This window comes from Mus musculus, chromosome 14 (assembly GCF_000001635.26).
Source record: "Mus musculus strain C57BL/6J chromosome 14, GRCm38.p6 C57BL/6J".
Classification (NCBI taxonomy): domain Eukaryota; kingdom Metazoa; phylum Chordata; class Mammalia; order Rodentia; family Muridae; genus Mus; species Mus musculus.
Window position 1 is genome coordinate 26,477,780 of NC_000080.6, and position 15,484 is coordinate 26,493,263.

The following is a 15,484-nucleotide window of genomic DNA, read 5'->3' on the forward strand; positions in this document are numbered from 1 at the left end:
ATATTTTGTTCTCAAAATCACCACAAAAATGATTTCTGTATTTCATACTCAAGGACTAGATAGTAAAGCATAGCATTGCCGTAGCTCGTCCCGGAGGACAGGGAGCATCAGAGCATTGCCACATGAAGCACACAGCGTTCTAAACCACATGCAAATTCATCAGTGTTAAATAGAAAAAACAGGTGTGTCCAAGGGGAGGCAGCAGAGCCCAGGGGTAAGAACTATTTACAATGACTCGGTGCACAGAGACTACTAAAATCAAAGTGACACTAGGAGCTGACTGCCACTGGGTTTCCTTCCTATAATATGCAGAGACCAATAACTTTGGTTTCCAGATCTATTTACTTTGTGGTGTGCATTCGGCCTCTTTTGCCTCTTCACACATATGCCACTTAGGGGATCATGTTCAGTTTGACTGGCTTAAAACCTTTTGGAGGCCATGGAATGGGAAAGAAAAACACTGAGGTCTCTTATATCTGGCTCTGGTTCGAGTCCTGTGCAGAATAGGGAAGCCAGGGTCATTCTATACTTAGCGGTCGACTGGAGGATCTCAAGAAGTCTGGCAATTGGCAGGATGAACAGCAATGAAATCCTTAAAAACCCAGAAACGTTTTTAAAAAGAAGATCTGAATCAGGGGTTAGCATTTCTAGACTGGAATAACTTGTGTTAATTGATTTTTACCATTTAAGATAAAATCATTGCTGCGATTTTTCTATCTTTAAGTTTTATTTTATGAGGCTTCCAGTTCTTAGGAGTTAAGGGTTAGAAGTGCAGAGAATGAAGGGTGATTCAACAGAGCTTTTGTTCTAAAATTAAATTAATATTCCATCATTCTGTCTTCTCTTGAGAACTACAGCTTAGTCATCACAAAGCTTTCAACCTTCAACTACTTTTTAAAAAGATTTCTGCTTGAATTATGTGCATAGGTGTCTGTGTGTGTGTGTGTGTATATGTGTGTGGACTCACATGTGTGGGTGCCTGAGGAATCCAGAAGAAGGTGTTAGACAGCTAGAGCTAGAGTCACACACTTTTGAATTTGAACACCTTTGTGGGCACTGGGAACTGAACTCTTTAAGAGCAGGACATACTCTTAACCACTAAGCCATCTCTCCAGCTTTTTTTTTTTTAAAGATTTATGTATTTTATGTACATGAACACATTGTAATTGTACAGATAGTTGTGAGCCATCATGTGGTTGCTGGGAATTGAACTCAGGACCTCTGCTCCTTCCAGCCCCGCTAGCTCTGGCTCCACTTGCTCTGGCCCCACTTGCTCTGGCCCAAAGATTTGTTTATTATTATCTGTAAGTACACAGTAGCTGTCTTTTAGACACACCAGAAGAGAGTGTCAGATCTCATAACAGATGGTTGTGAGCCACCATGTGGTTGCTGGGATTTGAACTCAGGACCTTTGGAAGAGTGGTCAGTGCTCTTACCTGGTGAGTCATCTCACCAGTAGTCTTCAACTACTTTCTATACTCAGGTATAACTGAGGTTTGTTGTTGTTTCTCAAGTACTGGGGATTAAATTAGGATCTCATGCATACCTGGCAAATCTTCTACCAATAAACTAACTGCCCTCCTACCAAGCAAGCCATTCTTACAGGACAGGAGATATGAGTGAGTGCGTTCATTCTTTCTCTTTCCCTACTGGTTTTCAGAATGACAAATGCATTTCATCTAAGTTCTTCCAAAAGTAATAACAGAAAATCCATTTTCCCCTTTAAGTTTTATATAAGCCCATCAGCTTAAACATATTTAACATACTTCAACCCAATGCTGCTATAATTTGATGTTCAAAATGCCTGTCTTTCACAGTGGAGACTTACTCATGTTAATCCCTAGAAGTCCTGTTAGTAGGAGGCCAGCATTCTTAGACAAATACCTCTACTGATGTGACAAAAATCTTGCAGGCTCAATGTATATATTCACTGACCTTGACTCAGAATCTGCTGTTTCTCCAGCAAGTCTTGACTCTATGCAGTTTTTAAATCCTTTTTCTATATGCAGATTCCCTACCTTATTTCCCTTGGCATATCATGAGTAATTATCACTAGCTTATTCTTTTTTTTTTTTTTTTTCTGAGACAGGGTTTCTCTGTGCAACCCTGGCTGTCCTGGCACTCACTCTGTAGACCGGCCTCAAACTCAGAAACCCACCTGTCTCTGCCTCCCGAGTGCTGGGATTAAAGGCATGTGCCACCACCACCCGGCACTTCTTTTTTTTTTTTCTTTCCTCCTCATGAGCTGTGATTCTGTGGGTTTACCTACTTACTTGCTCAATAAATATTTACTGAGAATTTTCTGGTTACACAGCAGTATTGCTGAGAATAATGTTGAAAACAAAGGTGATTATGTCTAAGTCCCTGCCTTTAAGACCTCAACAGGGAAACAGACATACATATAAAAAGGAGGAACCAAAGCTGCTGTAAGAACTAAAAAACATGGGAATTTGTGTTGAGCGTGGACAAGGGAAAGTTTTATAAAAATATACATATTGAGCAGAACAGACAAAACAAGGTTAGGAAGGTACAAATGGAAGCAAAGGCAAAAAACAAAAAAAGTTACAAATAAAAAAGAAAGCACAGATGGCAGACAGCTGGAGTGAGCTGGGAACAAGACCGTGCAATAAGGGCTCAAGAGGCAGAGGCAGGTGGGCCTCACAGGCCAGCCAGAGCTACAGGAGACCCTGTCTGAAGAAAAGAGGGAGAGGAAGACAAAGAAGCAGTAAAGGGCGGGGCCTCCAGAAGCAGTCAGAGCACTTGCTGCTCTTTTGGAGGACCTGAGCTCTAATCCCAGCATCCATGCAGGGCACCTGCACACGGGTGGCAAACAGACACAGAGATGTGAGACTTTTAAAAGAGAATGTATACTTCAAGGCCTTCTTGAATGGCAGTCCCCAATAAATGTTGTCTGACTAAAGGACCTGTCGTAACGTGCAGTGGCCTTTCCTCTCTAACACACTTGGAAAGTCCTGACCTCCTCTGCTCAGGCTACCCTCAGGCTACTGTATAAACTGCTCGACAATATCAAACTATTGGTTAACAGGTTTGTTTTTTTTAAATCTATACTCTTTCCTAGTATAAGCGTGAACAGGTGATACATGTTTCCTAACATAACATATCTCAGTAGTCTACAAATTACATAAAGCTTATGAATACAATAAATGCCCACAGCACTTAAATGACAAATGTTTTCATTTCCTAAGATAGCAGAAAAGATAAACATTTTAAGAAGCCTGCAGAAATCTAATACAGCAGAAATACTGCACTAATAATTAGGATACTACCTCTCCTTCAGACATAGGTAGGAGAAGAGTATGACAGACTCTAGGAGGAGCTGCAAGCTGCATTCTGTAATCAACGCCCTGGAGATCTGCGCGTACGTCAGCACATTGAGGCTTTGCTCAACGTAGCTTAACTAAGCCATTTCCTAAAACTGATCACCACATTCTTTTTATCAACTAATGCCTAATAAAGTCTATTTAAGAACCCCCTATCACTAAGTAGGGATTTCTCCAAGGAAATACAAAGTGAGTTCCTTACAGGTGGGACTTCATTCACTTCTTAGTATGTTAGGACCGCAACAGAAAGGTCTGCCCAGTGCTGCTGTTTGAGTTCTCATCTAAGGAGTAATCAGCACCTCACATCACAACTGTACATGGAGGTTGGCTCTATCCAAATTCAAGTACTAAAACATAGCTACTAATCTAAGAGAACTAGACTACCAACCTAAGGGGAATGCAAGTTTATGCAGAGAGCTGCACACAAATGAGTCAGCACCACTGCCAAGCCCACTGTACTGTGCAAAACATCAATCTAAAGATTTAGGGCGGTGCCAGATCAGACCATGCTTAGAAAACAGGAGAAACTTGCCAACCTATCAGTCCACTGTCTGCATTAACTAATTAAGTATAACTGCCCCTTTTTTGGTTTGTACCAGAAGTGGTTTCACTTTGAGTCAGTCATAAGAGTTCACAATCAGAGAGCAAACAGTGAAATAGCCAAGAAACTTCAGAATTATAAAACAAATAATTTTAAAGAGCAATTGATTATTTAGCTAGAGAATTTCCAGTCTCAGGGACTGTAGCACAAGAAACCTTATACTTGCATTTAGCCTAAGGAGATAAATCATAATTGATCTATATCAAGCACAAATCTCCTTGTTCTCTTTGGTCATTTATTGGATATCTTTGGTACTGCATATAGCCATGTGTATGATCTATTCATGAGGCTGGTAACACATGGAGAAATAAAAGCTTGGGTCACTTTCCACACAGAAAAGGAGCATAGGAGAGCATTGTACCCCACACTGTTTTCATGGAGTACTGGTATGAGTGCTGGTATGGCACCTGGGTTTGCAGTCATCACCCTGACTGTGAGCAAGAGCATGCTAACACCTTAACAGCATGTTAAAGACAGAAAAAAAAAAAAATGGACAGTGAGGACCTTAAAGCTAGAATTACTTATTTTTAGGATAACACATTTGACAATCATTGCATTATTTTTATTTTTTTAGTTAGGATACAAAATAATAAGTTTTACTCTATCTCTTTTATACATATACATGTGTGTGAGCACAAGTATATCAATTGCTTCACTTAGAGCATATCTGCCCATTACCCATCCTATAGCCCTCTAGATAATTTCCCTTCTGCTCGCATGACTGAGTTCCATTATATCATTAAGTCAACCAACCAAACTGTGCCCAGCCTGCTTACTAAATCTCACTAAGTCTTGCTACTGATAATAAACACCACCCCACGCTGTAAGTTCATCTTAACTGGGTGGGATGGCACTGCAGCCAAGCGCTTCCTGACACTATAGCTCCCTATAATTTTATAACATGACAAAGAATATTCACTACTAATATTTTATAATTTATAAATTTTAAAAAAGCAAAACGGAAGTGAGTAAAACTTTAAATTTTTTGCTTCATGTGTCCTTAAGTAGCGTTTTCAAGAGAGTAATGTTTTATAGCACTACAAAGAACGCTAAATCCTATGCAGATAAGCGACAGGAAGGACCAATCATACTCATACCTTTCCGGGTATTCTCCGTCACATCCACCCCAAACTGGATGATGTCACCAGAAAGAATTTCGCATGGCGGACTTTCTTCAGAGCCTCGACTCAATCTCTGGCTATTTATAAAGGTACCATTACTACTTTTAGTGTCTTGGAGATAGAACTGAAAGGAAAATGAAAAGCAAATGGTTAGAGGTAATCGTCTCAAAACTTTTAAAGAAGGACTGTCTGTCACTTTGCAAACTACTTCACGTAGACGTTTCCCCTATCAACTGAAACCACTCATTTCAGTTAGTATTCAATATATATAAACAAAACCTTAAAACAAGATACCTTAAAAGAGAACTGAACATATGGTAGAGCCAAGCAGATTGTGTTACCATGTCTTCAAAGTGTTAAACATAGTTAGACTACAACCCAACAGTTCCAAAATTCCTTGTATTTATCCAGAATAGTAGAAAACACGTCTTCACAAAACAGTCATAATAGCATTGTTCATAAAAAATAAAAAACAGAAACAATGGAAACGTCTATCAACTGGCTCCACTACAAATGCAGCGTATCTCGTATATGACAGCACAAAAGAATTAAGTACTGAGCCGGGCGGTGGTGGCACACACCTTTAATTAATCCCAGCACTTGGGAGGCAGAGGCAGTCGGATTTCTGAGTTCAAGGCCAGCCTGGTCTACAAAGTGAGCTCCAGGACAGCCAGGGCTACACAGAGAAACCCTGTCTCAAAAAACCAAAAAAAAAAAAAAAAAAAAAAAAAAAAGAATCAAGTACTGACACATGGACACCGTCACATGATGAGCCTACATTGCATGAGAACTCAATGCAAAGAAGATAGCTAGGGACAAGAGTGACAGCACATGCCAGCATTCAGGGGGCTGAGGCAGGAGGATTATGAGATCAAGGACAGAAGAAGAAGAGCCTGTCTCAGAAGAAAAGGGAATAGAGAAATGAGGACTGGTGGCAGCTCAGGACAGAGTGCTTGTAGGCACACACAAGGTCCTGGATTCAATGTCCAGCAGGACAGTACAGAAGGTGGCAAGGGAGAACCAGCTGCAGAGATCACCACAAGTCTCCAAAGAGCATACATTGTATTAGGTCATTTTCCCCAAACATACCAAATGTGTAAATACATAAAAACACAAGTACATCAATGATTACAGGGAACTAAGGTAGCAGAGTGACTGATTGATAGTTTCTTTTAGAAATAGTGAAAAAATATGGTTGTACAATACCATGTATGCACTAAAAGCTACTAAGCTAAACACTTTAAAAGGTGAATTTTAATTCTGAAATAGTAGACCATATCTGTAACCCAGCACTCAAGAGTCTGAATTTGATACCAGTCTGAACAATACCAGCGTGATAGTGCCATGCCAGCCTAAGTAATATAATGAAACCTAACCGCAAGAGTAAAATGAAAACATCTCCAATACAGACTAATAGATTCATATATAAATAAGAAATGTGATGGTTAAACAAGTTAAATTATCTTTCCAAAGACCACAGAGGTAACACACACAGACAAGGACTCAGTAAGATCAGAAGAATATAACTTTCATGTTTCATTATCCTTCATTCATCTCTCAAGCACTCTTCAAAATTAATCACATCAATAATTTGCTAAAAATGACAGTTCATTTCATTTATTCCCAGGTAACAATTTAAAGGCTACTATACTATCTGTAAATGATTTATTGTTTAAAATTTCAACACAAAACAACTGCTGACTTTGTCTAGCAATTCATACATTTAATTACAGGTCATTAAATTCTGTTGATATTTTACAAATCTATCCAAAATTTACATCCCTTAACACCAGAAAGACAAGAACAGGCAGCCCTATCAGGAAAGAACAGTTATTCACAAAACCTCTTTTAGCATTAGAACTTATTGTATAAAGAAATGGAGGGGAATACTTTTAATATATCATTAGGAAATGTAACAACAAATGGATTCTGGTTTAACTTTTTAGTATTTATGCCTGGAAATGACATACATAGCTAGTACAAACTTACAGTCACTTCAAACTTCTAATAATGACCTGCTCACCAGCTAAGTGAATTCACAGGATTAAATTCCTATCTTTTTAATACTCTACATTAGTTTTATTTACATATGGTTGGGTGTTTTGCCAGCGTGTCTATTCCTGCACCATGTGCATGCTGGATGCCCAGAGGCCAGAGAGGGTGTGCAATCCCTGGAACTTCGGATGCCTGTGAACTACCACATGAGTGTTGAGAATCAGTTCCGAGTCCCTGGCAAAGATGCTCTGAACCATTGCTCCAGCCCTGTTGTTGTTCTTGTTTTAATATGCAAAGTAAAAGAAAAAAATAAAAGTTCATGGAACAAGGTTCAGTACTATTTATTTTTTAAAACTTTGTTGAAAAGCAAATAAAAGTCTATAACATAGATTATGGACCAACAGCTTATTTGTACATTCTACATATAATTAAAAATAGCAGCCTTTTAAATAAAAAATAATAAATCAGTATTAATGCATGTTCTTTTTAAAATCGACCATGCTATCTTTGGTCTCCACTTAGCTGGTCCATGTTATTTATATTACTTGCTCATTTTTTTGTTTGTTTCTAGTCTAATGGCTTCCAAATACCTTAGAAATATAAGGCAGTTTCTGCTGTAGCCTAGAGCAGCAGTCCTGTGTGACTGTTTCCTCTCTCATGTCTCCCCATGGCACACTAGTGCCCACTCCTAGCTCTGCATATGTACATATGCACAGACTGACTCCTTAAAGCGGTATCTGTAACAACAGACTGATGCTCTGAAAATTTTTCAATGTTGAAAGGCTTTGCAAATATCCAAATAATCAGAAAGAGCTGATGCTCCCAACAAAACAAAAGCATGGTTGGGCGGGGGGAGAAGGAGGGGGGAGAGAAGGAGGGAAGGAGAGAGAGAGAGAGAGAGAGAGAGAGAGAGAGAGAGAGATCACATATATAACAGATAACAACAAATTCTAACTCCATATTGAAGATGTTGGTTCATTTAGTCCTCAAGACAAGCTCGCACATGCCCCAGGTTGGCCGCAGACTTGCTCCAAGCAGAGGGTGAGCTTGAACTTCTGACACGCATCACTCCCAAGTGCTTAGTAAAGTAGTGCGGAGACAAGCTTGGCAAGCACTCCACAAACAGCGACAGCCTTAGCACTATATGGGGGAGTTTTCTAAGTGTGGTTACAAAATGAGTTCTGTATGGACTGCAGGTAATGCACGCACGCATGTGTGCACACACACACACACACACATTTTAAATCTATCTCAACTGTCACATAAAACTGAACAGAGTGACTAAGACAAAAAGCCAAAATCCAGACCCCCACAGACAGCATTTATAGGACAAGTAGATAGTGAGATATCCACATGAGCCTCAAAACAAAAACAGAGAAAACCACTGCATGACCATATACAGGGTGACCAGACCTGAGAATCACAAAATGGCTACCAGGGGACAGTTTGGAGGACAGCAAGAGAAGTTGAAAATAGAAACATCTAGCTCAATCCAATAACCATATATACTTGGTTCCTAGTTGAACCCAGAGCCTTTCTCAGTGAAAAATTAGGCTCTACCACTATGGTAAACAAGGTCTCCCTATGGAAATTCTTAAAACAAACCAGCCAACCAAAGCTGCCTTCCAAGACACAGCTTCTCATAATGGAAAGAAAGCAGCTGGAAATGGAGTCAGAAGTGCCAACAGGGATGGCAAAAGAAAAGATCCATAAAAAGTGGAGAAGGAAAAATAAACTCATGTAGTTTTAGAACGTTTCACAAAAAACAACACAAGAGGGCGCTCTGTGAACTTGGAAACAAACTAAGGAACTTAAGGAAAAATAACTGAAGACACAAGATAGCGAGCACAGGGGTGGGGAGACCTCAGAAAAGGTCGGAGGAGGTAAAAAAATAAATAGAAAGGGTTCTACAAGAAAAGTTGGTGTCATTAAGTACAATAAACAGTGCCTAAAGAGAAATGAAAAGCAATATGGAAGCAATTGTTATAAAACCGCAGAGAAATTATCAAAGGCAGACCGCCAGGGCACCAGGGTAGTGGCTCCTCTCAGCGTCCGTCCACACAGAGACACTTTAAAAAAAGGAAAGAAATCAATAACACCTCCAGAGCCAGCCTTGCTAGAACTCAAGGAAATATGCAAACACTTAGAGCAGTGCACAAACATTCATTCAAGAACAAAGTAATATAAGTGAGCTGGTGCCAGCCACTGCATGTTTTCTCCCCAACAGGAACTCTAGGCCTTTATACTTGTGTGTGTGTGTGGGGGGGGGGGGGGGGTGAGGGAGAGAGAGAGGTCTAAACAGAGAAGAGGAAATAATGGGAAGAAAAATACTCCATGTTCCCTTTCATGCAGAACCTAGATTTTATTAGAGGAAGGAAAGGGGAAGGGGAAGGGGAAGGGGAAGGGGAAGGGGAAGGGGAAGCGGAAGCGGAAGGGGAAGCGGAAGGGGAAGGGGGAGGGTAAGGGAAAGGGAAAGGGGAAGGGGAAGGGAAAGGGAAAGGGAAAGGGAAAGGGAAAGGGAAAGGGAAAGGGAAAGGGAAAGGGAAAGGGAAAGGGAAAGGGAAAGGGAAAGGGAAAGGGAAAGGAAAGGAAAGGGGTTCTGAAAATCAGTAAGAAAACGAATGGTATCACTCACCCTTGGTCTGCCTACCCTCCAGAACAGCAGAAATCTGGACAGCACCAGTATGCATTCCCAGAATGGAACCTTGCTTGGTACCTGACTCCGGAGGGAGCAGATCAGACCGTAATCACAGATTACTGTGTATTTTAACCTCTCCGAAAGTGACATGAAGGACTAATGCAGAACTCACCTAAGTTAGAAAAGTAACTAACTTTTACTGTTTAAAAAGTGTGATTTGCCTATCACAAGCAGTGCCACGTAAGAAAAGTAATCAATGCTACATGCCACCTCAGAAGACATAAGTCAGCCAACGTTATGCACTAATAGAAAGGGAGAACCTCACAGCCGTCTCAATCTACGCAGAAAAGGCATTTGAAGGAGCACAGCACCTCTGCTTGTAAACACTCAGAGGAGGGTGGAATCAGCAGGCAGCTTCCTAACACAAAAACTCAACAACGAACCTTCAGACACAGAACAGCAACCTAACGTCAGGGTAAAACTGCAGATTAAAGCCATTTGTGTGCGACTTGGTGTCCGAAGAGAGCCAGTATAATAAAAGCAAACACTATCACAATGAAGGAAAGAGCAATGGGAAATAGTAAAGAGAGACAGCTGAAAGGAGCTGAGAAACTGAGATGTGGAGACACAAAGAACAAGGGGTGTGCCAGTGGGGGTGGGGGTGCACACGGGCCTCAAGGGTGCGGCAGACAGCCCTGGTGAGGCAGAAGACAGTGATCCTCCCAAAGAACAAGCCTACAGCCCTCACAGCCCCAGGTCCAGGGTTTGGGGCACTTCAGAGCTGCCCAATTGTGTCCCTGGCTGTGTCTCTCCGGGGCTGCTTGGCCTGTGCCACCTTGAGAGAATCCATTCTCTAAAGCTGAGTTACCCTGGATGGCCTGAGAAGTACCAAGCATAAAGAGCAGGGTTGAAGTCAACCTCACAGCCCCAGGGTAAGACAAACAGCAGTGTCAGAGTGCAGGCTGGGCCTTCAGGCAACAGGAGGCTCCGCTCAGGCAGTGATCAGACAGGGTGAAGTGATCCGTCACAGATGGTTAGGGGCTGACCTTAATCATCTTCCATGCCTCCAATCGCTGCCTGGAGCCAGGGACTCAACTTCTGGAACCACCCACCTGCCAAGAGGCTCATTGCTATAGAGCACAAGTTCTTAAACTGTGAGTTGTGATCCCCATGGCAACAGTTAAGGCTTTCTGAAAGTGCAACAACCAAAAATTAACTTTGAAAAACAACTATGAATGAATCTGGAGTATTTCTGGCAGCACGTGCTCCCACAGCACATGACTTCATGGCAGTCCTGGTTCTTTGTGCTGACATGCCATCACAACATGCAAAGCGATTATACCCTGCTGGGAACACTTGGCTTGTGCTCAGGACCAGTGTAGGAGCTTCACATACAAATAGCTCGCCCTCAGCTGGGCAGTGGTGGCGCACGCCTTTAATCCCAGCACTTTGGGAGGCAGAGGCAGGTGGATTTCTGAGTTCGAGGCCAGCCTGGTCTACAGAGTGAGTTCCAGGACAGCCAGGGCTATACAGAGAAACCCTGTCTTGAAAAAAACAAAAACAAACAAAAACCCAAATAGCTCGCCCTCATAGAAACACAATTGTTTAATTACAGAAAACAAAGACCTTTAAGTATTTTACTACTGCTATTTCTTAACATGGAAGCATCAAATTTGGATATCTCTGGAGTATATTAGGTTAAAAAGTTTGATTTTAAAAGCCTTTGTTTGTACTTCTGATTTCAAATTCACAAAAATATGTTATTTTGCCTTGGGAGTAGGACAAAACTTTCTGAATGATTTATGAAATAACCTCAAACATATTTCTGCCATTTTGTCCTATATATTTATAAGTGGTATTCTATTCATGATTATAAAATCAAAATACCGAACCATTCTGTAAAAAAATCTTGAAGATTTTGTAAGTGTTATCAAATGTTCAGACATAATACATAAAAATAAACAACCATAGCTGTGCTATTATATAATTCTGCTTTCAACCAATAAATATCAAAATTATATATATCTATATTATATATATCACAGACTTATTTTAAATTATTTTTATTATTTATTCCAAGTAAATGTTTGATTTACATATTGATTCTAGATGCTTACATACCCATAGTCACATACAAATTTCTCAAGTGACAAAGAATCGGGTGTGGAAAAACTGTAAGAAGCAGACATTAAACACTCTGCAACTACAGTGGGCCACTGTACATCCACAGGCTTCCTCAAACAGAACCTGGTCACAGTTAACATTACAGTCTGGGGGCTGTCGAGAGTTCTAGTTTAGATCTTAGATCCCCAGGCAGTTTATGCTTCAGGAAGGGGTTGTGCCCCCAGTGCACTGGGAGTCACTGAGCTTTAAGAGATTTAATTATTGTACTGTTGAGACGACCTCACCAGATAGCTTTAGCTGGCCTCAAGTTCACTTAGGTCCAACTGCCTGTGCTTCCCAAATGCTGGAATCAAAAGCACAGCCACTACACCCAACACTATTTAACAGATGGGTTCTTTTAAGATTTGTTTTTATTTTTCATAATAATTTTTATGTTTTAATTGGTAATATATTTACATCATTTCACCCTTCCCCTACCTCCTTCCCCCTTGCTTTCTAATTTATGGCTTTTTTCTTTAATTGGTGGCAGTGGTGGTGGTATGTGTGTATTAATTAGCATATAAATACAACATGTTCTATCCATATAATATTACTTGTATGTATATGATTTCAGAGGTGACCACTTGGGTACTGGATCACCAAACTGCATCTCTTCTTTAAGGAAGATTATTTCTCCTGCTTTTAGTACTCCTTAGTTGCCTATAGTTTCTTGTCTATAGTTGAGGTTCCTTGAGCTCTCCCCTTCCATGTTAGCATGTCTAGTGGTATCATTGTTGTTCAGGTTTTGTTTGGGCAGCCACTATGAGACCTATGTACCAGAACAATGGTCAGCATGGCATGATAACCCTAAAAGTTGCTGCAAGAGAAGTATACCACTTGGTGGTATCCAACAGCTCTCTAAATGCACTTAAGAACTGCTCAATGAGGCTGGAGAGATGGCTCAGTGGTTAAGAGCACTGACTGCTCTTCTAGAGGTCCTGAGTTCAATTCCCAGCAACCACATGATGGCTCACAACCATCTGTAATGGGATCTTTTGCCCTCTTCTGGTGTGTCTGAAGACAGCAACAGTGTATTCATAAGCATTAAATAAATAAATAAATCTTTTTAAAATTGTTTAAATAAAGAAAGAAAGAAATGCCGACCTGCTCGACAAGAAGGAAACCCTGGCAGATACTAGAAACCTAGCTAACTACCAAGGCAGGGATAGTCAAGTGGATCTTGGGAGAGAACCTACAATTACCACTTCACTAAATCAGCCTAATCCCCAACAAAACTCTAAATATTTATCCTTATAACCATAAGTGTAGTTTATGAACCTCATCAAAAAAAATTCTCTTTGTAACAGACAGAGACCATTCCAGAAAACCTCAAGTACAGAGAACAAGAGATCATGTGGTGCCCAGATCCAACTGATACATCTATAATACAATTCTTCCACTCAAGGCTCAGTGATCATAGTAGAAGAGAGGGTGTAACGACTATAAAAACCAGGCGAACCTTCAGTTAACTGTGAGAATGTATCTCCTAGAACTATCAGAGCAGCTATACCCACGAAGCTCTTTAGCAGACTGTCAAAGCACAGTAACAAGTCCTCAAGTGCTGCTCTTGCTCCCTCCCCAGACTTCCAGTGCACTGGGGGCACAACCCATTCCTGAAGCATAAACTGACTGGGGATCTAAACTAGAACTCTTGACAACCCACAGACTGTAATGTTAACTGTGACCAGCAGAGGCCACTGGTATACAACGAACCAAAGGTGAAATGGTGAAGGCAGCACTGGCAGACCACAGTTTGGAGCCTGAGCAAGTCCACATAGAGCCAGCAGGGAAGGCACCAGCCAGGCAGACTAGTTAACCAGTGAGCTCCTGGTTCAGTGAAAGACCCCATCTTAAAGAACAAAAGTTGAGTGAGGATAACTTAGTGAATATATAGGTGCTTGCCACCAATCCTGAAGGTCTATTCCCAGGCCTACATGGTAGGAACCAACTCCAACAAACTGTCCTCTGGCCTCCATATGTATCTCACAGCTTCTATCTACACAAACACACATACACACACACACACACACACACACCCACACACACACATACACACACACTGAGAGAGAGAGAGAGAGAATAAAGTGCAATTTAAAAATCATTTTTAGATTTTTATGTGTACATCACATGGGTATTTAGTGCCCAATAAGTCAAAAGAAGATATCAGATCCCCTGAAACTGGAGTTATGACAGTTGTGAACCTGATCCTCTGAAAAAGCAACAAGTGCTCTAAATTGGTGAGCCATCTCTCTAATCCTCACGTTTAAAAAAGAAAATTAAAGAAATAAAACTAAATAAAAGTAGAGAAAGATACAGGAAGAGAGCCAACATTGAACTGACTTCTGGACATATGCTATGGCATAGCCAAACATTCATACATCATGCACACATACAATAATAAATAAATGGGATGCGTGATAAAGGAAGGCAATGCACACACACATGCATCTCTCTCTCACACACACACACACACGTATGCATCACACACACATACATATATACACATGCATCTCTCTCACACACACACATGCATCTCTCACACACATGCATCTCACACACTCATACACATTTACTTACTTATGTAAGACTAATAATCCCCCTAACCAAACTGATAAAAGAGAAAACTAACAAAATTAAAGATGAAAAGAGGGATGAAATCTACAAACTCTACAGAGAAAGCTACGGAGGTGTTTCAGTCACTAACACGCCTGCCACGTAGCAAGCATGAGGGCCTGACTTTGGATCTCCAACATCAGGGCTACACTGGTGTAGCCATGCATGCCTAAAACCTTAATGCTGGAGGAAAAAGGACAGAGGGTTCCTGGGACTTGCTGGCCATCAGCATATCCAGATTAATTAACTAATTAATTAATTAGTGAACTCTGCCAAGGAGAGATTTATTTCAAATGATTAAGGCAGAAGTGACAGAAAACACCAACATCCTACCCTGGCTATAACAAATAACAGATTGAAGAAATAACAGTCTCTCAACAACAACAAAAGTCCAGGATGGTACAGATTCACTGCTGGATGCTACTGGACCATTAAAGACCTGACATCAATGTTCCTTATCCTATTCCATAAAATACAACAGGAAAGGGAAAGGATACTACAAACTCCATCTATAAAGCTATTAGTACCTCAATACCAAAAACCAGACAAAGACACACAAAGACACACACACACAGAGAGACAGAGACAGACAGACAGACAGAGAGAGAAGAAAACCACAGACTAAACTCCCAGAAACATGGATGTAACAATTCTCAATAAAGAGCAGTAGTAAAATGGCTCAGCAAGTAAAGATGCTCTCCAGGGAATGGAGAGCCGGCTCAGCAATTAAAGAGTACTAGATACTCTTTAGAGGACCTGGGTTTTAATTTCCAGGACCCACACCACAGCTCTCAACCATCTGTAACCCCAGCTCTAGGATATTTGAAACCCTCTGCTAGCTTCCTCAGGCACAAAGTATGTACATGGTGCACAGACTTACACGCAGGCAACACACCCATATGAATTAAAAAATAAAATAATTTTTAAATATTTAAAGTACAGATGGAGAGATGGCTCAGCAGTTAAGGGCACTGGCTATTCTTCCAGAGGACCTGGGTTTAAATTCCAGCAC

General features: G+C 40.8%; 1 protein-coding gene across 20 annotated transcripts in view; it reads right to left on the minus strand.

The window, feature by feature from the left end:
• Window positions 1-15,484, minus strand: part of Slmap (sarcolemma associated protein) — a 121,457-nt gene that overhangs the window by 64,612 nt on the left and 41,361 nt on the right. For all 20 annotated transcript variants that reach the window (NM_001347494.1, XM_030248100.1, NM_032008.4 and 17 more), the window contains exon 2: window positions 5,040-5,187. In NM_001347494.1, the coding sequence (NP_001334423.1) occupies window positions 5,040-5,187 (148 nt within the window). The remainder of the gene's footprint in view (window positions 1-5,039; window positions 5,188-15,484) is intronic.